This window comes from Scophthalmus maximus, chromosome 1 (genome assembly GCF_022379125.1).
Source record: "Scophthalmus maximus strain ysfricsl-2021 chromosome 1, ASM2237912v1, whole genome shotgun sequence".
NCBI lineage: Eukaryota > Metazoa > Chordata > Actinopteri > Pleuronectiformes > Scophthalmidae > Scophthalmus > Scophthalmus maximus.
In genome coordinates, this window is record NC_061515.1 from 16,621,570 (window position 1) to 16,649,484 (window position 27,915).

General features: G+C 45.2%; 1 protein-coding gene across 2 annotated transcripts; it reads right to left on the reverse strand.

Annotated features, from left to right (window-relative positions):
* Positions 1-2: 2 nt before the first annotated feature.
* On the reverse strand, positions 3-27,915 carry fhl3a (four and a half LIM domains 3a). Of its 2 annotated transcripts, none has more exons than XM_035629591.2 (6): positions 27,617-27,915; positions 6,892-7,064; positions 5,456-5,630; positions 2,802-2,971; positions 2,446-2,632; positions 3-1,459 (listed from the first exon to the last, which is right to left on the reverse strand). In XM_035629591.2, exons 2-6 carry the CDS (start codon positions 7,045-7,047, stop codon positions 1,308-1,310), a joined length of 840 nt encoding a protein of 279 aa, XP_035485484.1. In that variant the 5' UTR covers positions 7,048-7,064; positions 27,617-27,915; the 3' UTR covers positions 3-1,307. The 2 variants fall into 2 exon arrangements, with proteins under 2 accessions (XP_035485484.1, XP_035485485.1); XM_035629592.2 differs by lacking the exon at positions 27,617-27,915 and adding an exon at positions 7,204-7,442.

Consider the following 27,915-nt stretch of genomic DNA (forward strand, 5'->3'; position numbering starts at 1 on the left):
AGTTGATGTAAATGTATTTAATAAAACTTCACAAGTAAGACTAACCATTGTAGCATTTAGTCATATCAACCATCATCTTTTTGCTTTACAGTAAGTTCATACTGTCATGGCCTTGACTCCTTATTTTTTCATCTTAAAATGCATACTTGCCAACTCTGACTCACCAGCATCAAAGCTGAAATAATGAAATATAAGTTGTTTTTTTTTGTTTTTTTTGTTTAGAATTTTTTTTTTATATACAAGTTGAAAACTGACAATCAAAAAACACCAACAGTGTTTACAGTGACAAAATAATTACTGTGGCAAATCATGGCAGATGGAGACATGCACGCTCCTGCAATACAACCAACGGTAACGGTTGCATTTCCTTTCAGCTTCTTTTGGGTTATAAACGCCGGCTCTTTGAGCAAAGGTGATTAAAAACAAAACAATTGTTACAACAAATTAAAGAAACGATGTAACATAATGTAAAATAAGTGTCATTGCAAAAGTTGCACAAGCAGATACATAACAAATATAGAGCTTTATGTGTCTTGAGCCATGTCCTTGAATTTTGTTTTCATGTGCATATAACCATGGTAGCAATAATCCAAAGTGCAATTGACTTCATAGATCATGACTGTCTCACTGAATGACACATTTCCTTTTTTCTTAATATTGGTCCAGCAGTGTCACAACTCCTTCTACGTCATTATCTACAATAACTTGTTCAAGACGCATAAAAGCCACACATACATCACAGACAGACAACTGACATGTGAGAAGAAGCAACATTCAAAATGCATAAAACTGCAGTTATAAGAGCATTAGAAAAGTAACTACAACATACTTTGAAAATACAAACAGCAAGGTTTATATTCTATACTGTATCAGTGTTCTGCGTCTTCTCATCAGAGCCCGACCTCTACCTGAAGTGGCAACTTATTTTATATAAAATATGAAGGGAATTTGTTTGCAAAGTGACTAGCATTTTGCATCTTTCTTTGGTTTAATAAGACATAGCAACATAAGAAATGTATGTTTTTTCAAGGCACGCCATTTAGTTTTGTTTCACAAAATAATTCACTTTTTGGTTAAAATCTGTGCTGTGGTTCATGCAAATGATGGCGCATCAGCACAGGATTTTGCACACCAGCTCCTGGTTGAAATGTTTGATCTAGACAGGGAGGAGCTGATGTCTGAGAGGCAACATTAGTTAGCCTGTGTTACCTTCCTCGGTAATGGACTTGGGGTTCTTGAAATGCTGTGGCAAAGAGCAAAGGGTAAGTCAAGGGGAGGAGGGCGAAAAATATCGTGATTGAAAAGCTCTATAGGTTGGTATTGCAGTCACGGCACAGGATCCTTTCACCATCAGGGAAGAAGCCGGCGCCCACCAGTGACACAGAGCACTGGGAGCAGGTGAAGCACGGCTGATGCCACTGACGATCCTCAAATGAGATGTACTTTCCTCCTCCAAAACCTGGGACAGACAAACAATGAGACTGAGATTAAACTCTAGATCAAGACTTGCAAAGTGTTTTATATCTATATCTATATTTCTATATATATACAGTATATATATAGCAAGGGGCTTGGGTCGGAACCGAGCTTAAGACTCCATGCATGGGGGCGCCGGTGCTACCAAGTGAGCTATTCAGTTTAAATGAATAAATCAGGAAAATGCCTGATATGAATTTAAATATTTTTGTCATATCTTCTCAGGAATCGTCTCAATTAGACTCCACACAGTTTCATTGAAACTGGAAAGGAAATCTGATTAGTTTTTTGGAAATAAGTTTAAGAAACAATTTCACTGCTGAATCAAGTATTGTATTTGGCTTCAGTCGCATCTTAAAAAAAACACTAAATGCCTCTGAAATTGACACCAATCAGATTGTTATTTTAAAACAGGAGCTCCCTCATGCTCCTTCTGAGGATTAACTTTGCTCTGAAAGTGGTACTGATTTTAGGTGAAGAGGTGCAGGAGCTAGCCTGGCGTAGCCAGACTAATACTCAAATACATATTAGTCTGGGACCTCTCTCTTCAATTTTAATTTTTAATTTTCGCAGATCAAAATACCTCCGGACGCAATTGGATGGACTTACAACCAGTGAGAGCAATGAATCATGTGACGTCTGTTGAGCAACGCAAAAACGTCAACAGACTAGAGCAGAGAGCCTGTGATTCCGAAATGTCTGTGATCCAGTGTTTCCTTTTTTGTGGGAGAAATGTGAAAATATCGGGTACTCCAAATCAAATGGTCGGCAGCCATCTTGTTTGTTTACAAAAGTGGCATCTCTCGGCGTCACGGTATAAACCCCGGCCATTATCAGATAATCTGTTGTGATTGGGCCGGCAAGTTGTTTGCCAATGGAGGGGATCCAGACTGAGTCTGGCAGTGCAAATGAAATGACAACCTGCTGCTGTGTTCAAACTCTACAAAATATCTGGTGATGTGGCCTTGCCTGTGATGGGTTTGCTGCAGGCCTCGCACTTCTTGGCGTACAGGCTGCCGAAGCACTTGAGGCAGTAGGGGCTGTCGTCTCGGGAGGTGAAGTGTTGACCCGCCAGCTGCGTCTTACAGCTGGTGCACACAAAACACTCCTTGTGCCACGGCTCCTCGCGATAAGTCACACCGCCTTTAGCCAGGGTCTGAAAATAAGATGGGTCAGAGGTCACGTGAAGACGCCTTCTGAAATCCAATTGTTAATCTTTTGTGTCAATCGAATAATGCCACTGGTGTCTCTGTGTGCTTTTTCCACAGCTTCTTTGACTGTGTTTCATGCGAGTGTCACTGGGAATTGAACTAAGGGTCTGTTACCTTTTTACAGCGCGTGCAGCGCGGGGCGAACTTGTCCTCGTAGCAGGTCACACAGTAGTGCTCGTCCTTGTCAGGGATGAAGGACTTGGAGCCGATCGGCTGTTCGCAGCTGTGACAGATGAAGCAGGCCTCGTGCCATGTGGAGCCTCCATACTCCAACTTTCTGGTGCCTAGTGGAGACAAAACAGAGTTAAGGCCAAAGGTGCGATCTGTGAGGTCGCAGTGACCTCAATCAATTTTAGCAATCAAAGGCAATCAGTTCGTCCAAATGGAAGTTTGAATGAAATAAAATCCACTCGCTGCTTTACTGTGGCAGAAGTGTCCAAAATCCACATGTGCCATTAGCCATAGTGAGCCTGACCTTTGACCCTTGACTACCAAAATTTAAGGAGTTCATTCTCGATTCCTGCCCTGCACGGTGGTGTAGTGGTTAGCACTTTCGCCTCACAGCAAGAAGGTTCTGGGTTCAAATCCCGGTTCAAACCATCCAGGGCCTTTCTGTGTGGAGTTTGAATGTTCTCCCCGTGTATGCGTGGGTTCTCTGGCTTCCTCCCACAGTCCAAAGACTCTAAATTGACTGTAGATGTGAGAGTGAACGGTTGTCCGTCTCTGTATGTGGTAGGCTGGCGACCTGTCCAGGGTGTACCCCGCCTCTCACCCAATGTTAGCTGGGATTGGCTCCAGCCCCCCCTCAACCCTTAAAATAGATAAAGCGGTAGACGATGGATGGATGGATTATTGATTCCACGTGAACGTCTTTGACAAATTTAAAGAGATTCTATCAAGGTGTGTCCCTGATGTATCGCCTCCCTGAGATGTTACGTTCACAAGAATAGGAAGGCCAGACAACTCAACATTTTGCCTCCGGCCGCTGCCGTCGACGGTGCGACCCAGGAAGGAGAGAGAGACAGAGAGCAGAGGGAGACTTAACTGTTTTGTGTAGGATGCATCTTTCACTTATTTATGGAGAACTCCTGAACAAACCAAGGCCCCCGAAATGTCTTTCCATCTCCTCTCCCTTGACTGTTGACTCTTTACTTGACTGTTTGGTTTATTTTATGGTGACACAGTGGTTTGTGTGTGTTGGGGGGGCTGACATTTTGTACGTCTGCTGTCTGCAGAGTGCTAATGTTTCACTGCTCCGGGCTGTGTGCTGCGGTTTTCTCAGATCAAAAACACAAAAATCCCCTTCGAAAAACAATTCCAGGTTAAAAGCACACAGGAAATGTTCTGACTCAGTGAGGACAACATTCGCATTTAGGCATGGATGGCTTGCAAATACAAAAATGTGAACAAGCTGAAGCTCAAAAACAGGCCGCTTCTAATTATTGGGAGCAAGTTCACGAGCATTCGAAGACAAAATCTCTTCACAGGAAATTAAAAGACGTTCCCCAGTGCTCGCAAAGTATTTTGCTGATTTTAGTTAATGCGAGAATCTGTCAAATGTCTCCACTGCAGCTGAAAGTACCACGTACTCCTGCCGTATTTACAGTTGTTATACTCTACATTGTATATTTATGCGACGGATAAATTGTTTCAGCGTTTGAAATGAGACTCAAATTAAATAAATAGTGTTGGCTGCGAGAACAAAAGTGCCTGTCCGACCCCTCGTCTTTTTCCAACAGGGTAAAGTGAGTGAGACACAGGAAGTGGAGCATTGTCTGGACAAACGGCACAACAATACAGTGTGTCCATGGCATGTTCTTCTGATGCTCAATAGGAGTGTCTTCCCTCCTTTGCTACCAACATTAAGACCACTTCAGCTCCAGTTATTAAACAAACATTTAAGTGTGTTTGATGGACGTTTTTCCATGATGCCAACTGTTAATTTTAACTTTTTTACTCTGATGCTACTGATGTGCAGTAGTGTATCCTGCTAAATTCCTATCTGGCCCCAATGGCAAAAAAGGTCTTTGCTCTCATCGCTCTCACAATCTTCACTTCTGGAGGAGACTCACTTGGGCCATATTTACACTTGAACGCTGTGGTACGATCGTGTGGATTACCTGCAGTAGAATTAGAGGGGGAATGTCAAAACCTTGCGGAAATGATTTGCTTCTTTGCGAGTCGCTGAGTAATCTGTTACATGGACGCTGGAATAACAGACTCGCTTATCATCAGTCTGCGGGCAGCCCCCCTCTGCCCCCGGGATCTGGCTTACAGACAACAAGTCACGCACGTTGGCAATTACTCCGACACATATCTAGTGATGTGGCCTTCACCCCGGCTGCCGCTCAAACGCGGACCCCCCCCCCCCACTCCCTCTCTTTCTTCTTTTCCCCCCCCCCAACCAAACTCTATCTTTGCTATACCTTCTTGATCTGTTACTTTATACTTTTTCGCTTGTCCCTGCTTTCCCTGGAGTTTGCAATGTCATCATTTTCCAGAGTCAATTGCCTGTATATCTTAAACTTTAAATAGTACACTGCTTGGAAAGTGGGACAATAAAACTGAGGCTTAGTGGGTGAGTAAAGTTCCACAACTCAGTATATTACGCCGTCAAATGCATTTTAAATTGGGTGACAGACTTGCCAGAAACCTTACAGTACCTCAAATGAAAGAAAATTCCCTACACAAATTAACATTTTTGTGTGCGTGTGTGTGTTAGGGTGTGTGTGTGTGTGTGTGTGTGTGTGTCCCTGACTCCATCCTACCTGGCATCACAATCTTGTCGCAGGCCACGCACTTGGAGGAGAACTCATTGCAGTAGCAGTCATTGCAGAGCAATGCCTCATCCTGGCTGGTGAAGGGTTCGTCTGCCAACGAGCGGTCGCAGCGGAAACAGCGGAAGCAGTGCTCGTGATAATGCCGGTCCTCATAAAAGAGCTCCTGGCCGCAGAGCAAAAAGGATAAACAAGGATTAAGTCATTAAAACATCACTGAAAGACAATCACACCCACGATATGTTGTGTTTTTCCTAACAATAACAATAAACAATAACAGCATAAAGCAAAAGAAACTGTCCAACACATGTTCGATAAAGGGGCCTTCGGGTAGAAAACAAAAAGACAAACTTCCAGTTTAGATCCAGTGTTTGACTCCACGGAAGCAGACCTTGGAAGAGGCTCATTGCAAAGAAGCGAAAAACCCAACATTTTGGGGTTTCAGGTGACTATACTTTAAATGAAATCATAGTTATGAATATTGTATTCCATTCCCGCCGATAGATCTCCCTCAATCCTGCACACTGGACCTTTAAGGTCTTCAGAAGCGCAGTCATCTAGAGGAAGTAAATACAGGAAGGACCCAGGGCCAGACCAAACACCAACCGAGGTTTCTGCTTACAACAGGAGCGAAGAGGAGCGTGGAGTTGTTCTACATACTGGCACACGTCATGTGTTCATACACAGTCACATCCAGTGTGCGGTTGCTTGCACATATTGTATTCATGGGCGGGCTTCTGATTAAAATAGTTTTGCAAGGATGGGAGTGGAATGATTGTCGACGGGGAGCCGAGCCAAGAAGAAATCCTGCCTCGTCCACTGCCCTTGAGGATGTTGACAACTCGTAGGCCGCATTAGCAAAGCAAACTACTACTGTACGCATAGTGGCGTGCCCCGTTGTGTAAACTCAAGCATAAGTAGCGTATTTCAGCCTCAAATGATCCACTTGGTGTTGGTGTTTTCCATTAAGCAAAGATTAAATTTTAACTTGATTGTGGTGGATGACGGAGACGTTCCTTCATGCTGCATTTTTACAGTCTAGCCCGTCGGCTTATGTGGATTTAGTGGAAATTGCCTGTATAATTGCGAGTCAAATTAGCCTTTGCTGTGTCTTGCCGCACAAAATATATGGAACACGCCTCATTCACCATGAATTGTGCATCATTAACATGACACAACTTTTGTTTCAGCCTCCCCGAGGCCACATGGAGTAATAAGGGGGAGTTCTTTTCATGTGCTTTATCTTGGTGCAAAACTGTGAATATGTCGCTCACGGTGTGGACAGACCGAGGTCATGTGTGGGATTGAGGAAATTCCAGGAAAATAAATGTTTCTAGGGAAATTCTGCATGTACTCCGCTTAACACTGTTGTTGTGCAACAGGCAGCCGATTGCATGTTTGATCATGTTAGAAAAATATTTCCTTACCCTTGCATCATGGCCGATCAGTTCTTTGCACTCGTCGCATGTATTTGAGAACAAGCTGTCGTAACAGGGAATGCAGTAGGGGCTGTCATCGGACTGGATGTACTTGCGGCCGTACAGGGATTCTTTGCAACTGTCGCAGTCGAAGCGGTCGGCCATCGTGACTCTCTGCAAGTCTAAAACACAGAAAGAAATAGAAGACAGAACCATGTTCAAATACAAATGCCAAAAACGGAAAGGAAGGAGCAACAAAAAAAAGAGAGAGCGAGGAGACGAGAAGGAAGCGGGGAGAGTTTTGACGGATGATTCAGTCACCTTCTCCGGCAGTTGGACATCAGCGTAGACTTTCGCTGCCAATATTTACGTTGTAAATACTTTGGCTTGATGAAGCCGAGCTCAAACAAAACACGCGTTGCAAGTGTGAGCAAGTGGAAAGAGAAAGCGGGACGTAGAGAAGGAAAGAGGGAGAGAGGGAGAACGAGAGGCAGTACAAAATGCCTGTTAACTTTTATTGGTGTGTGATGAAAGTGTGGTGGACTGGACGCAGGGGGAGGGGACGAGAGAGGCAGCCGTCGCTTGGCGTTCTTCCAGTAACTGCCCGACTCTTTCCTGTCGCTGTCAACTGCTGGATATCTGCAACCTTGAGATGAAAAGCAATACAAACTGAGCAACCTCCCTCACGACCACGTGCGAGCGAACTGGTGTACGTGAGGCCCACGCGCCACACGCACCTGTAAATATTTATGAGGCATGAATCTGAAAGCATCGGCGGATACAGAAACCCTGTGAAGCACCGGAGTGTTCATGTATAGGTGTTTGTGAACGCGACTCCGTGGCTTCCTTTCAGCCTTTAAGACGCAACTGCACATACACAACATGCTGACACGATACATTCGTTTGACTGAGCGCACAACAAAGTGACAGAATAATAATGTGAGGGCATCGTGGCAACAATATCAGGTTGCCAAAACATTGCAGCATGGCTGGAGGAAAGCCCAGTGATGAGTGATACAGAAGTCTGGCAGGGTTCACTGCAGGCAGTCCTTTCCCAGCACCCAGTAACAATAATCAGCTCGGATTTAATAATCAATTACACTTCACACTCATCTTGTGCTGCCCGTCTTACACACACACACACCCACCTCTGCAAGAGCACAAGCACACAACACTCCCACACTCCCACACAAAAGCACAGGGTGACGCCGAAGAAAAAAAAAGGAACAAAGAATAAAAGCCAATTCACACAGGATCCGTCATGAAAGAAAAACATTGGTCCCAGACTCTCGTGTTTCATCCGTCTCAGCCCCTTTTTGCGAGACACAGGCTCCTAATGAGTCGGGGTGAGAAAGTTCACAACCACAATTCAGCACCATCTCCCCAAACTGGAGGGGCACGCTCAGCCCCCTTCAACGGCTCTCAGGCGTATATTAGAGAGTCGAAATGCTTGACAGCCGTGCAGCTGTGTGTGTGTGTGTGTGTGTACACTGGCTTGCATCACTGCGCTGCCATAACTCTCTATCTAATGACTGAGTGGATACATCTTAAGTATCTGATGTCAGGCGGTATAGTATCCATCTGGGGCCTGTGGCAAAACATCAGAATTAGCAGCTGCGGTTGACCTGTGTTAAGGTGCTGAACTTGCAAGTCTCCGCTTTTAACGTCAGTTTCTTGCGCATTTGGACACCCCGTCCATCAGAAGATTCCAGGGAAGCTGCCATGAGCCTTCCTCATGACCACGGCGTCAGGGAGATTAGATCAACTAAAGTATAGAGTTGAAAACGAGCACGGTGACCTTAATCTTATCTGCAGTGCCAGGTAGGTATGCGCTGCCTTCGCCTGCCAGGTAAGGGGAACGAGACGGGGCATGACTCACGAAGCCGGGAAGGCAGAGCTGTGACGTTTGGTGTCAGCTTTGATTTCCAAAGCAAATCGGGCACAGGCTTACTACCCTCCCACAATTCATTTGTATGATCCACAGTACAACTGAGAGGTTGCAGAAACTAGGTCATGATAGGCAGAAATATGGTGCCACGCGTCCTCTGACAGTGTGATGAATATTTGAACGCAGACGTCCAACTTTAGTCGAAATCCCTGTACCTGGTGTGGATCACCCAGAGTGTTCCTGGCTGTGTTATTTCCCCGCTATTAAAGCCCCATGGAGCCTTGGCTAGTCTCCCTCTCTACAAGTGTTTTTATGGCCTCATGCGGGGTGTGGGTTTGAGCAGGAATAACTAGTTTGCGAGCCACTCAGGTAAGGCTTGATGCACACGAGAGGATTTCTATAAATCTCGATTTTTCAAAACGACCACTCACGTAATGACACATTAAATGTGCGCAAGACGATGCGGTCGACACGCGGGACCACACACTCGCCGTTCGCACTAAGCGAGTTCAGAATGGCGATTTCTTCCCTGGAATCCTGCATGATCCAACGTGGCTTCAGGAAAAAACAGACACAGGGGCGCACTTTCAACTGGTGGTGCTAAAGTGTGTGTTATGTTTTGAACCGGAAAAGCAAAAAAACACGAGAACAAAAAAATGCGGATGAAGTCATGGCTGATACATTTTGCAGCCAAAGCTGGAGACGAGTGGGGAGTAAAGTTTCATTGTCTCACATGGGGCTTGTGCAAATTTCTACTACAATAAGCTTTTTATCTGTAGACCTTCTACTGACATGGAGATGCCGGTCCATATCAGTGTTCCCATGCTCTGGCTTTGTACGATGGCGTCAATTGCTGGGTCGAAAAAAATGGCTACTTCAAGTCCCTTGTAAATATTAAATTGCTATTTCTTTTACACAACAGGATTCCAAATGATAATCGGAAATCAGGAAAACTGGCATTCAAAATCAGGGAGACTTTGGTCCAGTGGGTAACATTACGATTTTGTCTGCGCACCCCTCACACTACAGGCTCATTTGGGCAGATTCAGACCGGCCTCAAATCAGGGACGCCCCCCCGTGCAGAGCTTGGACTGAACTCCCGATGGCACAGGCTCTCACAGAGAGGGCCATGACGTCAGTGCAATGACCCCTGGGGTGTTGGACTGAGATGGGGCTGCATGCAGAAGTTGCTGACCCAAAACCCGACATCCTAAACCGGAGAGAAGACTTGGATCTGGGTCACAGTGAACTCCCGAGGCCAGTTCTCACAGGGCTTTGTATCTACTAATGTCGATGCTAGTTTCCCGGCAAAGGTCCATCTCCTCCTTGCCCGGGACCCAGTGACTCAGAACCCCACTCTGGGTTAATAATGTTCCCAAATATCAAAGCTGTGACTGAATTCAGCCTCCTGGGAAAAGTGTGTGGGCTTCTAGGAAATCACCACTGTCTCCACACAAGACAATCGCCCAGAAATATTTTACCGAGTTTAATTATAGTACTGCAGCACAAAGTAGGGATCGTTTAATATTGGACACAGTGCATTTCATTCTCTTTTAATGATCCGGAGGGAGTTCATCTGGAGCTCAAACTGAAATGTACTGTACATCAAATGCAGCTATATGGGTCAGTCTGAATGTCTCCTCCAGTCTGTTCAAAGGAAGGTATCTCAAGAATAGATTGAAAGTTTTCCACGAAATTGGCAGAACACGTTCATGGTTCTCAGAGGATGAACTCAATGTTTTTGAGAGCCCTTTACACCACTTGCACGAAAGAAATCTAAGTCGCAGACTGCCATAAAAGCACTGAACCCGTTCTGTTTCGGGGGATTTTGCGAACCGTCTTACGCTAACCAAAATTCTATGCCAGTTAAATCACATAATCAATCAAATTGGCTTGCATATGCTCCCAAAGAGACAATTCACTAACCCCGTGGCCTTTCCCTTAGGGCCACGGGGTTACGTTAGATTTGTACGTTAGATCTGTACGTTAGATCTGTTTTTGGTCCCCCGAGAGCTATTGACCTATGCTATTCATTCCGTACAAATCAGTAACATTACGGGATGTGATTAACCTTGTAACTTCCCTAGACCTGTTGTTTGTTGCTACACGTCCAGTTATAAAGAGAGCAGAGGAACGCCAAGGCCGCATTCCGCTGTTCATCACAACCCACCCTGATCGACAAGTCGACGTGAGGTTCAGGGCCAATGGTGAGACACCACAGAGCAGCAGACCAATGCAAACAAGCCGACTGTACACTGTTGCAGGGCGACACGGTCATGGTTGGTTACCGAAGGGCTCGCAGATACCCCTGTCCAGTCCAGTCCAGTCCGGTCCAGTCCCACAGGCAGGCCTGTTAATCCCCAGACCAAACTTTGCTCACGCTCTGCTTGATTGCAAATGAACAGTCGGCACAAGCCGTCGGGGGAACAAGCCAGTTCTTCACTTCTTTGCTGCCGTCGGTGAGAAGAATCTGCTCGTGCGATATGTGTCTTACTAAGACTAAACAAAACACTTCACATGAGGTTACATTAGCAGAGGGGAGAGATCGTATTGACTGTAGGTAGCAGATGTGTCAAGTCAAGTCAAGTTTATTTATATAGCACATTTCATATGACAACATAGACTCAATGTGCTTGTGTGAGTGTGTGTGTGTGTGTGTGTGTGTGTGTGTGTGTGCAGTGCAATATACATGCTGTACACAGACCAGACAGAAAATACAGTATATGCAGTATAAATCGTATATATATATATATATATATATATATATATATATATACTGTATATATAAACACAGTGTATAAGTGTTGAAAATCACATATATAGACACTGATTACTCTCCTAAAGAGAATTTTAATATTAAACCTGGAATATGATTTCAGATATAATGAACTCATTTGTATACATATACATATATATATTTATTTTTTTATTTTTTTTAATTATTTAAATTATTTATTTATTTTACATTTCTTTTGCTAAATCGGTTCCACAAAGTTAATCGATTCGCATTAAGTTACTTTAAACAGAAAAACACGAAATAAAACTCTTGGCTCAGGAAGAGTGAGCACAAACTATTTCCAGGAGACAGTGACACTGTGATAGTAAGGATGGTTTGGGCATATTTTCTGTTTTACAATATACTGGGCCACAATGAAATAATTCATTTAATTCAAATGTTAAGGAGTCCAGTGGAGCGGAGCCACTGCTGTCTTTGTCACTTGTTGACAGCTTGTTAATAAGGGACAACGACTAAGTCTATAGCTTCTTCACACAAAATCATATTCTGTGGTGACAATGTGAGAATGTCATATCGCCAACATAAAATAAGAGTCAAGAGCAACTGTATCCACCCTGATAACACAATAGGACTGACGTTGGGTTGGAAACAGCATCAGATTTTGAAACGGTGACTGTACAAGAGTCACTATGTTGTTTTATGATGTCTATGGGCAACACAACACAGTCAAATAGAAACTGTTCCAATACCAGAGCTCTATTTAATAGGTCTGTGTTTTTAGGTCCATTGTGACCTGTGTACTTTCATGTTCAAGTGGCTACTTTTAAAGTGTGGATTTGATTGTGAATAATCAGGTTTTTATTTTATTTTTAAAGTAGCTGCAACAAAAGCCACTTGATCACCTTTGAATAACTGGATTCTTTGGCAGACTACACCACACCAAAGGGGTAAGGAGAAATCAAACACAAGAATGAGATGAGAGAAAGACAAAGCAAAAAGGGAGACAATGGACAATTAGAGGCAAATGAATACTGGAGCAGGACCTTAAACCTAAACCCATATTAAACCAAGTCTTATATCAAATTAGAGGAAAAGTGAAATGGCTGCTTTTGGATAAACACATACCATCACATTGCCCCGTGTCTGGTGCTTGGACATCTTCCAGACACAGTGAAGCTCCCTCGCTGGGTTTGGGATGGGGAAGTAAAGTACAGCACTGGACACTTAAGTATATCATTTTGAGGGCCTGGTTGAGCATATCAAAAATAAAGTACAACGTCAAAAGCACACTTCAGAAAAAAATCATTTGTGTCTCAATCCAGTGGCCACTTGAAAGGCGCCTGAAGGAGATGTCGTCTGATCCTATTTATTCCAGCGCCTCATGACCATGCAAGACTTTCCATTTGGTGAGTAATGCAAAAAGGAAAAAGGCATGAGACTTCTTCTTTTTTTTTTTTGAATGGTCCAGAACTTATGTTTATGACACAATGTCAGAGGGATATATTCTTGGTTCTTTTCAAGGGACTGACAACTGAGGTCATGTCCTTTGGGAAATGTTTCCAGATCCACATATTTCCTGCATCGCATCAACATGACCAATTGTTTTCATGAGCATCGACTAAAGTGGTCCAAATCATTCAGTTTGCGATAAAACAACACAAAGGGCTGCACCCTGAAATATATATTTGTTATATATTAGTCAGATGCGTGGTGCAACGCTCTCTCTGGCTTTCGCTGGATCAGATAAATGAAGTCCAGTAATCGAAAAAGACGCACTGAGGCAATGAATCTTATCACGGGAAGAGGAGGAAATTGCTCATGAAGGAGACATAATGGTGCAACCCATTCACAAACAGTTGTGCTTGTTTAAACAAGGTTATGGAAATACACACACGCACACACACACACACACAAAATTCTGATGTTAAGAAAGAATGCTGCTAACTTAGTAGTAGTAAACAAATTAGTACAATAAAAATTCAATTCCAGTTAAAGACTGTGCTATTTAATGTATCTCTGACACGATTCCTAACCAGAAAAAACAGAACCGCAATCGTAAGCATGATATTTAAGGCTTCGAGCAATCTGCGGTAATCAGAGTTTATACTCGGGGGTCGGCCTCCAACCTCTGTTGAGATGCTACTTGTACACAACCAGTGGCTCTGGCGTGAGTGCTGTCATTTTTTATTATCTGCCCCTGTCTTCCATTAGAGGGGAATCGGGGCCACCCACATTCCCAAGGACACTGCAGGAGCAGGAAGCCACGGAGAACAATCTCATCTGCCGGGCGTCTTTGAAGAGCTTCAGAGAACGAGTTGTGGCAGGGCGGAGGGGGAGTATAGGCGTGGGGGCCGGGGCCGGGGGGGGGGGGGCACCTGAAGATGAGACCGCTCCTCGGTGGGAGCCTTGGTCAGACGTGGGGATAGAGTAGCGGCTGCAGGAGCAGACACCGGGACGCTAACCTGTTATTGTCCCTGAGCGTTTAAACACCAGCTGGTGTGGAGTGGGAGGCGACAGAGGGCTCAAATCAAAGCCGACTTCATAAACCCGAAGGAGGGAAATGACTACCTGCAGCGGCAAATGTCACCGCGGCCTTTGTAATTTGTCCCTCCTCGGCAACTTTTAATGACCATGCAAGTGTGGGGATATGACTTGGTGTCTTTTAATATTCGCCTCAGATCTGTTGTGGGGTCGCACACTGTGGCATTAGAGGAAAAGCTACCAGTGAATAAAAGCCGGCCCGAAAGAGCTGTACGTCGAACCTTTTGCGGACTCAATTATTAAGGAGGATTTCACAAGGGGATTCTGCGTACAAAAGATAAACAAAACCGACTGTATGACGTATGCTCAGCTATATTTAAATCAGAAACTTACTCGGCACACTCGCACGGGCAAGGACGAGCTCCTATGCATGGAACTTTCTTGAGAGAAGTGCAGCTGAAAATGCAATCGTCGCCATCTCATCTGTGCCCTTTCCACGAGCCCGTCTCAGTCCCAATACTCCGCCGACATCCAAACAATAACATCGCAATTACTTTAATCACACAGTACTGTACCGACCGCCACGAGGGAAAGTTTGGAAGTCAGGACCGAATCTGAATTTATTTTTGTATCACTCTGTGCGGACGGCCGAAAGGCTACATTTTTGGCCTACATTTGTCTTCCTTTGAAGAGAGAAAAAAAAATTGCTGCCATACATTAGTGCTTCACATCTGGTTTGCATTGGGGGGGAAAAATGCAGTCAACTCCTGTGTGCCAGTGAAGGTTCTGGAGAGTCGCTGCCTGGAGAATGCAAGAAAGGTTGTCTTTTCCTTTTTAATTTTCTTTCTTTCTCTGTGCTGGTATTTGCCAGTAAATGTTTAGGTGGCACTGGGACAACTGGAGTGAGAGTGAGAAAGGAGAATGCAAATCTTGAAGGCAAGCATGAAAAAAAACAACCTCATTCTTGACAGCCTGGTGGCTGATCTATTGAAACACTTAGAGGTGGCAAACGGTGTGATGAGAGGACAGGAAGAAAGGAATGCGGAAATAATATATAATAAAAGCCAATATTCAACAAAAAAAAGACTAAAAAGCTGATTCCTGCCCCAACCAATAAGCTCTGTCGTAAAGATAAGCACACAGCGAAAAGAAATCCAAAAAAAGGTACTGAAAGATCTGGGGATCCCACTTGGTGCTTTGCTGCGGCAGCTGGTTTTAGGTTTAAAAAAAATAAGTTGAGAGGATTTGTCTCTCTGTCATATGAGCGACAGTGTGTATTATTTCTCTTTAAACAAACACACTCATTAATCCCGGGAACCCCTACACTCCCGTTTCCCAGGGCACTAGTTGTGCCCAAAAATGGTTATCTCAGTCACTGTCCCGATATCTTCACATCCTCCCTGTCGTCCCGCTCGGCCCTGTGATCCGAGGGGATGGGGCATCCCTTTGAAACCTGAAGCCCGGCCTGTTCAGTCGAGACCACACCTGCTTTGCTTCGTTGAGGACGGCAGACCTGTGCATTGCTTGAATAAAATGTGTTCTGGTGTGATTCGCCCCGCTCTGCACATCTTATCAGGTGTACCACATCCCCTGCAGTCTGCATTCACATCTGTGGGGAGGTCCGGGTACTTTCATTTGCAGGCTGCAGTGATTCGGTTACATGTTTGCAAGAGGATGTTGTTCCCACAAGACAAACCTCCAGAGGGGAAAACCAAAAAGAGCTCCTCTGCTCAATATCGTCAGTGGAAAAAACAGCGATATCGACTTTTTCGTCTGTGTCGCTGTGCCTTCGCTCCATGGCCGGGGGGAAACACAACAAATGTCTCGCAAGACACCACAATGGAAAATTACACCTGGTCCTCGCTCTTATAAATAAAACAAACTGCCTCGAACTGTTAGAGCCAAAAAAGATTTAGGGCCCCGTTTGGCCACCTTGGATTTACACAGGTCCAAATCTGGATTTAAGGCGCATTCCTCTGAGCTGCCGCTGAGGAGTTTTGGACCGTGGTATCTGACCACAGAGGATTTTTGAGGATGCTTTGACATGATAGAAAATTGGTCATGCCCCGTTTTTTTCTCGTCTTTCTGCGTCAGCTATGTCTTTATTGGTTGAGTTTTGGTAGACGTGTGTCCTAAATGTAACACAAAGTCCTTCACATAAAAAATAGCAATACAACACTTCATCTTTTAATATCATCTCATCTGATAACTTTTGTACTTTAAATGCAAATGAAATGAATCCCGAGTACAATATGACCTTCTTTAAAAAAGTTATACTTAACTAATTATAGAGTTTAAAGTCCACTGGACAAACACAGCTTAGCAGCTGTAAACGCCCTGTAAGGGTGATGGAGAATAACTGCATCTTCATTGTGACTTGAAAGTGGCCCGACCGCTGGTGATTTACGTACTAGCTCCATGACTGTTAGTAACACACCGGTATTGAATACCAAGTCAAACTGTGAACCAAAGAAAACAAAAAAAAAAGCCTCCTCCAGACCCCTGGTCAGTCCCAGGTGGTCTCCTCATGTTGCCGAGTCAGCACAACTAGCCAGGACATGAAGGAGCTGGGCTCAAATTTCACAGACTGCACACTCAGCAATCCAAGCCACACACACACACATGCACACACACACACACACACACACACACACACACACACACACAACTGCGCAGTGCACACCCACAACTGCAAGCAATTATTTATAACTAATTTAGACTTGTGGCTCGTGGCAGCAGTGATGGCACCTGACCCTGAGGTTAATGCCCAGACAAGAAGGCTCTTTTCCTTTTCTTCTTCTTCTTTTTTTTAAAAACATATACGGCTCAAAATCCCCAGACATGAATATTCTGCATGTTGTGATTAGCAGGTGGTCAATCCCTGTGTGCAGAGGGCCTTCATGGGTATTACACATTATGGGCAGTAAGAACAATCCGCATTTCTGACAACAGCTGCATGAATAAGGTCCCACAACCGCACCAGACCAACAAACTCACCTCTCTCTCCCTCTTTGACTGTGTGACCCCGAGAAAGCGGGTTCATATGAAGAAAAAAAAAAAATAATGGCTCCGAAAACCAAGGTGGGGGCCTGCCAAATGTGAAATGACTGGGATGAATATTTTAGAAGTCATTTCCAGTATATGCAGCCATTTACCCCCCCCTTCTCAGGCACATTTCCATGGCAACGTGTAAACAGTGCCCTCATTCCCTTGGACCATAAACCCCTCTTGGCAGTGACGTTCAACTCGCGTTTCATCCTGCACAGCGATGACTGAGGGCACAACCCCAGCGTTTTATTGGGGGATGCTGCGGCAATGTAAAAATGTGGTGCCATAAAAAAATATTGAACCCATCAGGAAAAACAGATATTATATTAGTACGCCCCTAAACTTAGATCATGTCGAAGTTTCAAGACTTCCGAACTATTTTTAGAGTGGAGCCTGCGCTACACATGTAGAAAAACCAGGTCAAACTGGCTCAAAGTGACGATTCACCAGTGGATACGGTTAAACGCTTCCTCCCTTATGTGTATTTTTAAATCACGCCGCTGTAAAATCCCACATAAAAACCAAATATCTAAAAATAGATGGTGATTATAAGGGTTGACCTCTGAAACATCCCTGTGCAACATTTTCCTGTCATAAAAAACATAATGTCCTCTTCCTCTACTCTGGAATTTATGTGCGAGAACCGAATGTGGGTTCATTTCCTACTGGGAAATGGCCCCTTTCACCAATGTGGAGTTGATAAGAAATCCATATGCGCCCGCACTGTGCCTCTTCCTGTTACCCCCAAACAGAGACATCACTGGCACTTCTCAGAAAGACGGACACACTCACACACACACACACACACACACACACACACACTTTTGCGAACACACATACACAATGAGCCTGCGTATTATGTCTAAACACACTAACACAGCCTCGCAGGAGGACAAAGCCAAAGAGATGCAGTCACACCTGCAGCCGTGCGCACGAGCAGACACACACACACACACACACACACACACACACACACCTACACAGTATTCTGCATGCGCACACGCACACGTGAACACACACAACGGCGAGGGGTAGAGATAGAGAGATCAAATGAAAAAAATAAACAGAGCAGCCAAACTGCAGGACAATGGGGGACTTGTGCAGGAAGAGCAGACACATTGAGCAGCTGCATACACACACCAAGCAGTTTGTTTAGGTCTCTTTGTGGGGACTTCCCGTCGAGTGCAATTACCACTCATATTTACAATCCCCCCGCTCTTCTGCTCACATACATGAGGCTGATAAGATCAAACCGTTTGACGTGTTTAGGGAACGACTTTCAAACATAGTGGCAAGATCTTGATAATGAGAATCCAGGCACATCGGAAAGACATTGAACTCAAACCAGACGCACAAACTGGGGCCGAGTGATCCCGAGCCACCCTGCTCAGTCCTCACCGGCAGAACAGAAGACGGAGGCTTCACTTACTCAAACAACTGTGTGGAGAGTGAGGTTTCAACTGCGAAAGACAGTTAAAATCAGTTTCCATTCAATTTTGCTGGAGATTCTCCCCGATTATTTTGCACAATGAGGAGTCGCTGGACTCCATATAGGAACATACAGTGTCTCTCTTGACCCAGTTTTCATGATCCCAGAGGGGGGTCACCTCCTTGTCATTCTGCTTTTTGCTTCGACCCCCCCAAACAGTTTACCGACGAGGAGCGAGTCTCGTGTTCATCGGATGCCCTGGTAGCAGCTTGAATTGCCACAAAATCAGGAAGTGCACATGTGAGTGGTGCTACGAGTGGAGGTTTAGTGACCTTGAGGTCATCTACCCTCCTCCCTCACCGTACCGCAGGGAGAATGCAGCAGGCAGGCCTTGTGGCTGGAATGAGCTCACTTCAAAAGGTGTCCATAAATCATGCTGCCATGCCTCCAGAACGGCCTCCACCCGCATCTCGGCACGTCCTTCAGTCATTCACCCACCTTCCCTTATTGTATTTTTTCTTCTGTCCTCCAGTCTAAGTTGAGACCTTGTGCACTCGTGTGTTACTGGCTCTTTCTTGTCATTGCCGTTTTGAGCCTTTGCATCCAAACACAGGGCTGTGACGGTTGAGTTTGATTGTCCAGTGACCGAGCATTGATCGGATCTTATATCAAACCAATCTGCAGCGGCACAGGAGAGTGGTGGAGTGGTAGTGGCAGATGTAGAACTGTTTAGCACTGGTGGTTCAGAGAGTAGTACTCCTGCTGGTGAACAATGGATCTCAGCGGGTTTATCTGATGTTCATTTAAGTCCAGCGAAGAGCGGGCAAGTTCAGAAATCCTGCGTCTGGTTTCTCGACTTTGCCAGAGGAGACCTGCAATCCATCAGGTCCTTATCTCGAGGCGTCACACACTGGAATCTCTTCATCATGCAGCCATGCAAAACTCCATTCATCTTCTCCACCTAATTCATTATCGGAGATAAAATGCAAAGTCCAGGCTGCAATGGTTCAACGGAGAGACGACGTGAAAACAGGTGCTTCAGTAAACACTGATAGCATGGTTGAATTATGTTGCTTCCCCGAGCAGACCTGACTATCGCCTTGGATCTATTAACCACGACTCTCGTTCCGACTCTTGTTCGACCTCATTCTGCTCCTCTTTTCCACATTGGAGTTTTCTTGGCTTCGAGGGACGTGGGAGCAGCACTGAACACAAAACAGACACACACACACAGACACACACACACGCACACACACACGCTGAGAAGATACAGTATTTGACGGCACAAGGCTCTTGTCATGGCTTCACGGCCTCTTCATCGATCAAGTGAAGTGTACATTTACGTCACACATCATGTAAATGAACAGGATATATGGCTCTGTCCTGATTTATTAGACGAGCAGAGTCCAATTGAACAAGTAGATGAAGGTTAAAACCAACGTGCAGACTCACTGTAACACTCCTCTGACCGATCACCACGAGGATGACATTGGTATATGACCAACGGCCGTCATGAAGCATGACTTCTCATACTGCGGGACACGTTTTAATCCGTCCTCTCTTCAGTAACCATTAAACCTTACACAGTTTCCACTCACCAGTGTTGAGGACGTGTGCAACGGGATGAGGGATGGGGGTTTTTGGAAAGGGGGGTTGAATACTTCCACGGTGAAGTCATGGTGCTTGTGTCACTGGCCCTCTGCTGCGCTTCGCTCACCGTCTGGCCCCCATTTTACCCATTGATCTCATTTCCATTGCCAAAACTGGATGTGGTTCTGTTTGAAGTCGAATGTTTAGGCCCATTAAAGCACTGACGGAATTGCAAACGTATGGTGGACCTCGGGGAAAAAAAAGTAAAGCAGAAAACAACTAAGTGATGTTTGCCAAAAAATGGAGAGGAATGGGGTAAACACAATATAAACTTTTTTAACGGTGTCCAGTGAGGTCTGAAAACCTACGGCCCCATGAGCTTCTTGCAACCCAGGACTGAATTTCGGGTTTGGTTACCCTCTGTCATCAAAATGTAATACAGTCTAAATTGTCTTTTCTTCATGCTCCATCTGAAAACCTTTGTAATGGTCTCTCAGTGTCTGCGCAGCCCGCTGCCTCTTTAAAACGACTTGTGCTTCCCGGTGTGTCAGCATGTGACACTTTATCTCCATTTGTATTGTGCCTTTATGTAGATTCATTTTCTGCCGTTAATGTGGTCAAGCACCATCTATGTTGGTGACTTGGCTGAATGCCCGAGACATGTACACTTCATCAGGGTGCCAGTTGTAACGGGGGTCACATCATTTCACATTATGGTAAATTGCAAATCCACACCTGATTGAAGAATGACTGTTGAATGTCTGTCTGTTCTTTAATAAAGGTTTTGAATGGAAGGACGAAAGACTTTTCCACTGACACCATGATGAGCATGAGGTCCAGACATAGTATAGCAACCAAGACAGTGAAAAAAAGCCCAATTGTCACTGAAGTTGTCAATAAAGTTTTGTTTATATACTGCGGCAAACGTCTGCACATGTTTTAAAGTGCGAATGCTTTCGGATCGCCAATGGCCTGACTCACCGTGACTGACGTGTTCTTTTGAGTTGCCCCGTCGTCACACTTTGATAGTCTCTCACCCAGATGCACGCTCAGGAACCGTGATTTGGTGTTTTTTGGGATTCGCGCTCGGTCCCCAAACCTGACTGGAGGTCTGCGATTCATTTGGCAAATTGGGTTGAAAGCGAATGCTCTGATCTCCCTCTGGACTGAGTTATATTCGTCTACAACAAACTTCCTGAGCTCAATACGATGTGCTGCTCATATTCACACTGTCAAACAAAGTAGTCTGTCACTGCAACGCTCTCCCTGCACCAGTTTCAAGACGCTTTAATTGCACAAGGTGAACAAGAGCTCGTGACGAATGCTTCGGGGGGAGTCACAACATGTTCCTTCTCTTGTGTACATTTGTTGTGTTGAATAGTTGTTGGAATTTTTACACACTGATAAAAACTTTCCCGTGATGGAAAAAGTTGGTTCATGCTCGATAAACTATATACACAAGGAACTTGCATTTATCTTCAATTGCGCCTTTCGGTGACAGCCCGCTGACGGATGCGCCCGGGGGCAATAATGGGGCACTCGGGCCACTCCTCTCTCCATCTCTTCATCTCATTCCTCTTTTTTCTTAATTCTCTCGGCGGAGAAATCCTTCCTTAGGTCTGCTCCTCATCTCTGTTTTGCAAATTACCAGGACCTGCTCGTTGTGGAGCCAGCGTCCTTTTATAGCCACACCAAGGACACTTTCTGCCATTTATGGCTCCTCCGGCGCATCATATGAGATGAGGGCCGGTCAGTATCCCACGAAGGTGAGACAAGACAGGGGAGCAGAGGAGGCCAACACACATCCCGCCTGTCTCCTGGTCCCATTCGCCGCAATTTTTGACAGGTTTACAAATTACTGCCAAAGTGTGCCCGGGCAGCGCGGGGCGCACACGTCTCTGTGTGTTTTGAAAAGGGCACATCTCTTGTACACAGTTCAATTTACCTACTTGTGACTGACATAAATCCGCACCTCAGTGTACGCAGCAAGTCTGGCTTGTCTCAGCCTGTCTCCTCTGCAGAGACTATTGTCTCTCTAACAGAGCCAAAAAAAACGAAAGTGTAAGAGTAAGACAAAGTGTCTGTCTGTCTGTCTGTGTGTGTGTGTGTCTGTGTGTGTGTGTGTGTGTGTGCCTGTAAATACTAGTGAGCGGGGAAAAAAAACAATGGCAGAGAGAGATGGTGCAAAACATTCTGGTTGAGGAGTCACATTCTTGATCGCTCGCTAGTTTCATCATGCAGAGCGTGGATTTTCATTGTGTTTACTTTCAGCGAGGGGAACGCTCTCAGTCACAGCTGCACTTCAAATAAACAGTCTCGTATCTATCAGAGGCAAGATAATACACATCTGATCTGAACAAGAAACAGCTACGCATGCAGTCCGAGAAGTCAGTTCCATTCTCTGGTTCGTGCCTGGAAGAGGACGGTTGCGCAACATAGAGAGAGCATTTGCGCATTGGAATAAAAAAAAAGAGTGCACGCTGCACACCAACAACTCGGCATCATACACCCACACTCTCATGACTGCACTTCCTCTGCCATGATGTCACAGTCTGGGTTCATTCGTTGCAGATGTGGGAGCCAGCCCTGTTAAGTGTTTGGGAAGCAATCGACACGAATGCAGTTGGCATTGTGGCGAACTTAAGTTACCAGCCACATAAAGACACAAGTACCGCAGCGGCGGGGGGTTACGGTGGGGATACAGCAGTGGCACGGTGAAACAAACAACTCGCATGTACAGTGCCAAGGCTTAATTACCTCTTCAAGACATCTGTTAGGAGAACAGCGTCCTCCTGGCGCGCTGTTGTGGAGAAACACCTTGTTAATGGCCCCACTCTCCCCGGGGTCTACTGTGTTTTTGAAAGGTGACATTTTGAGCCGCGGGCATTGTTGCCCTGTTTGAGGCCTGCTGGGTATCACTGCGTGGTTAAGAGCTGCATGCCACATGGTCTCAAATTATTGCCCAATCAATCCAGTTTACAAGAACATCGGAATGGGCAGGATGACGGCATTGCTGCTCCCATTGAAATGAAACAGATGACAGATGGCCGCTGCGGGATCCCTCCGCACCGTGGGTAATTTTCCTCAGTTCTCAAAGTCTCAATTCAAAAGACACCAAAGTGGGTATAGGGGTGCCAGCCAGCCTCAAACATTTGGAAGGTCATTCTTAACAGAAGTCTACAATAAGTAAAGCATTTACAGAAAGGACTGTTTTCTATTTCTGACTGAAGCAATGATAATTGCAGGTCAGTGGCCCAGTGACTTCCTCAAAAACAACATTATCCAGAAGATCACTGTATAATCCCATATATGAAGATGTGGTGTCACAGTATGGAGCGTGAGCCTTGGCTCTTCACTTTGTCATCACTCTCAGCAGAAATTATTTCCTGCGTATAAAGGTATCGTGTTTCCACGAGAACGTCCTTTGTGTGTGCCAAAGTGAGCAAAGAGCAATGTTGGGCAATTCTCAATCGATAAATGCACACTTCTTGGAAAAGAATATTCCAACCCACAAGAAGACGGGAAACACAAACAGGTTTATCTGGCATACCGTTCCCAAGGCTCGGCACACGATGGAGGAGTCGGTAACCACTGCACGCTTTGCATCATAGCATTCCTTTCATCAGGTCCTGTGAATTGTACATGCCACACATGCACTTCTGTGGAAAGCATGACCCTGCCCTCCTCGCTTGAGGCGAGGGTGCAGGCGAGAAGAACAGTCACGGCAAGAAGAACAGTCACGGCGTGACTCACGCGTTTCCTCCGCACAAGTTTACAACATGACAGAATGTGATGATGCAGCAGTGAATCGACAGGACTCCTGCACCCAAACAACACCTGGTCTGTGTGGGAAAAGGTCATGTTAGCGCTGATAAGGTAGAAGGGGCACCGACTGAGCAACTAATCTTCTAACATTAATCAAATGTGTGATAAATATAACAGAGAAATTGAGCAGACAAGGTGAAAGTGGACTGAGGCAAAGAAAAATATAGACCTATTCTTTCAGAACCTATAATGAGTTTGTATTAAACTAATAAGTGTGTAGTTACGGGGGAATCTGCAATTCTGTGCTGACAATTTTGTATTTCCTTTGAAAGCAGCATTTCCTTTGAGAGTGGCAGCTAAGTGCTAGGTATAGACCTGTAATTGTATCCCTGGAGGAATGTTATTACCCCATTAGCGCAGACACTGCTACCTTTTGCACTCCTTAGTAGCCTATATAAAGTTTATATTCTCTTTAAATAAAATCTCACGTGGAGCGAACACAGTGGCAGCGAATGTAAAGAAAGCGAGAGGAGGGAGGAAACGACAGCAAGGCAGGATGACCGGGTTGTGAGGAGGGGGCATATGACCTCCCACAGGGGGGCCGGCTGAGAGGATCAAGTTTCAGACGGTTTCCAACAAAGCGTCCATGGAGGAAGTCTCGCACCCCTCATACTGACACCACAGCACCTGGCCATCACTGCGAGGAAACCTGAGGTCACCCCCCCCCCCCCCGCCGCTCGGGGAATGCAGACACACTCCTGCTGCCAGCCACGTGCCCCCGCAGCCCATGGAAGAGGGGTCTGAGTACAGACGGTGGGAAGACATGGAGGAACACACAAAATTCGGAATTATGAAGACGACATACGGCCAAGGCAAAGAGTGTCAATCCTTAAATATCAACACCAGTTCAGAAGTCGGTACACGAGGCCGTACACAGAATGTGACGGAATATAACGGAAACTGTGTCGAGCGTCCACTGAAACGCCAAAGAGGAACAGACAGCTGCGCGATGTCAAAAAAAGAAAAAAAATGTCTTACTTCACAACGCAACAAATCTAAATTCTGCTCCCTAACCACCTGCAACCACTTCACCGCCGATACTTCTTCATCATCATCATCATCATCATCATTGGCCTGTCTCAAGCGTTGCCAACCCCTAAAGTCCAAGTCATTTACTTGCTGTCCCACTGTAGTTTAGAACTGGCGGGTGTCCAACCGCCGCCGAGACCTCGGAAGAATGTGACCACGGTCAATGGAACGGAGAGGGAGAGAGGAAGAGGAAGAAAGCAAACAAACACATTATGCAGCCCTGTGGGCTTTGTCAAGACAAACCTGCAAGATGCTAAATAGGCCAGAGTGACTGGCTTTTGGCTGCAAGAGGATTATTTCTTGTGCTGTGACAATCAGATTGTGTAAAATACAAAAAAAATGTTTAGCAGGATGCTTTAGAGACCCAATTCGTCCAGGGTGTCATTTGTGTAGCAACAGACAGGAAATAAGAGGAGCTGATGTGAATTCTGCTTCAAATCAGCCTTAATAGACATTTACCAGGCCATGGCAATGACATTCAATTTAAGGAACCGCATGCTGTTGTTTGGGCTCGAAAATGTTGCCGTGATAAAAGGTTTCTCATCAGTTGATATTTATACTTATCACGGTAAAAGCCCACAGTTTAAAAACTGATTTTTGTGAGGGTGAAATTTGAAGAAACCAGATGCATGAGGTGGAACATTCGAAGCAATGTGTGTCATGTCTGTCAGCCGTGCTTTGCTCCATTTTTATGACAACAATGTTATAGACAGATCCACCAGAGCTGAATGTGGGAACGCTGAATGTCTGAATCACTCGGATCGGACATTAAATGAACGTTTCCCCTTGTCGGCTCCCCCGTACGTAGTCTGTGAAACGTCTGTCTGAGCTCACGTGAGAAGAGATCAGGTAACTGTCCTGAGGATCAACAGCGAGTGGGCATGTGGATGACGTTTCTGTTTTCTGCGAATGGTTCAAAAACAAAAGGAATGTCTCAGTGGAGAGACGACCAGATCCGCCAACGCCGGTATCGTCAGATACATTCATGCAAGGGCAAGGAACGCTTTGTATATAATGTAAACATGACACTGCAATTTTTTTGAAGCACATTTTTGGGGTCACGTCCCGCCAGCTGCAGGCGCCGCCCTTGCCTAAACCAAATGGAGAATTTGCAGGGGTGTTGGTGCGATCGTCTCCATAGTCAGATCGTCCCGTCGCCAACCCGTGGGATATCTGTTAAGGTAGCTGATAAATACTAAATGCAATTCCTGGCTGATACAAACTGGCTTTTGTTCAAACCTCCCCCTTTCGTTTCACCTCAGAGGACCTAATGTCTACTGTCTGGTAGAAAATTTGAATCATATGTTGAAAAATGAACTATGACGCTTAATACAGTCTTAGGAAGCAAACTAAATACTCTCCGTTTCTGACGAAATATTCTATCTTTGGCTCCAATTACCAACATTTGCCAATAGTTACAATAAAGGTTGTTGCAACTAGAACCAAGACAAGCAGGGCAGCATTGCAGTGAACAGTAGACTTTATCTGTTAATCATTCCTTATCTGTCCAAAAGCACTGGTGATACATTCCAAAGTAAACATGTATGATCTTGAGCAATTTTTTTCTCCATTTGGCAAGACCCAACATTTTACTTTCCCACCGTTTCCCGCTGCGCCCAGATGTCACAACAGGTGGAACACCTAACAACCGTCATGAGGACGACACCGCCGCCGCACGCTGCGTTGTTGTGATTCACGCCCAAAAGCAACCAACCAATGAGACACAGCCTCCCCAAATGCACACTGCCGTATCCCACTTCCTGCTGCCAAAGAAAAGACGAGTTTAGCCCGAGGGACTTTGCTCTCCGAGGGCCTTCACACACACCGCTCAGCTGGGAGCTTCTGTGACACAACTGTTGTCCTTTAATCCTCCCTCCACGCAGTTCAGTGGGTCACACAGTCTTCAGTCATGTTCCTCTGTAGGGATGTCGACATTTTTTTCTTCTCTTTTTTCTTTTTTTTGCCTTACATGAGTGCAGGTGTGAGAATGTGATTTGGGCGAGGGCGGGGGGCTGGAAAAAAAAACACAGGCGGACAGAAAGTGTCCAGACCCCCCTCCCTTGTCACAGGAAGTGGTTCCTCCTTTTACAGGGTTTTGCTTTTCAGGCGTCTCTCCAGGCAGCGTGTTTGACAAAGGTGTGAAGTATTGAGGCTTGTCATATTTTCGGGCCCACTCATACTTTGATCTTTTTTTTTTTTCTTTTTTTTTTACTAGACAGCAAAAACCCACAAAATGAAAAGTGTAAATATGACCTCATGGTGTTTGAATAAAAGCATTATAAAGATCCGTATTTGTGTGCAACTAACTGTAACACCACTGCTTCTACTGAAATAATGAATATCATGATAACCATGAGAATAATAATAATAAAGCCTTAACATCAATTGATTGTTTTGGCATAAGACTGTCATTTCCACTATTCGACTATTGCTGCTGATCACCACTTTTGGAGTTGACAGTATGTCATTCATTTTCATTAGAAAGCCTCTCTCACTGTCTCTGTGATGCTTTCAATGACATTTTGGATAAACTGGTCCATCAAATAAGAGACTTTTCATTGAGAATCTTCTCAGTGTTTTTTCTTTTTTCCGAGGCTCCTCTGACACTGAAGATGTGACAACTGAACACATACAAAAAAAAGTCAAGATTTAAGTGAAGAAGAGGAAGAAGAAGAAGAAGAAGAAGAAAAAAAAAGTTGAGTCCTACCAGGAGTAATGACTGAAGTCTGGAGGCACCTTTTGTGAGTTGACAGTGGAAACCTTCCTCCTCTCTCTCTGTGTCTCTCTCTCTGTCTCTCTGTGTCTCTCTCTCTGTGTCTCTGTGTCTCTCTCTTTGTGTGTCTGTGTCTCTCTCTGTCATCAGATCAGATCAGTTATGCAGGTCGTTACTCCGGCGGCTCGGGAGCGTCGCCCGCCAGCTGTGGAACTTCTTCAGTTGACTGCAGTCAAACCCTCTGCGGTGAAGAGTGATGCGGCTTGCCGGCTACTTTTTGTCCTACTACTGGG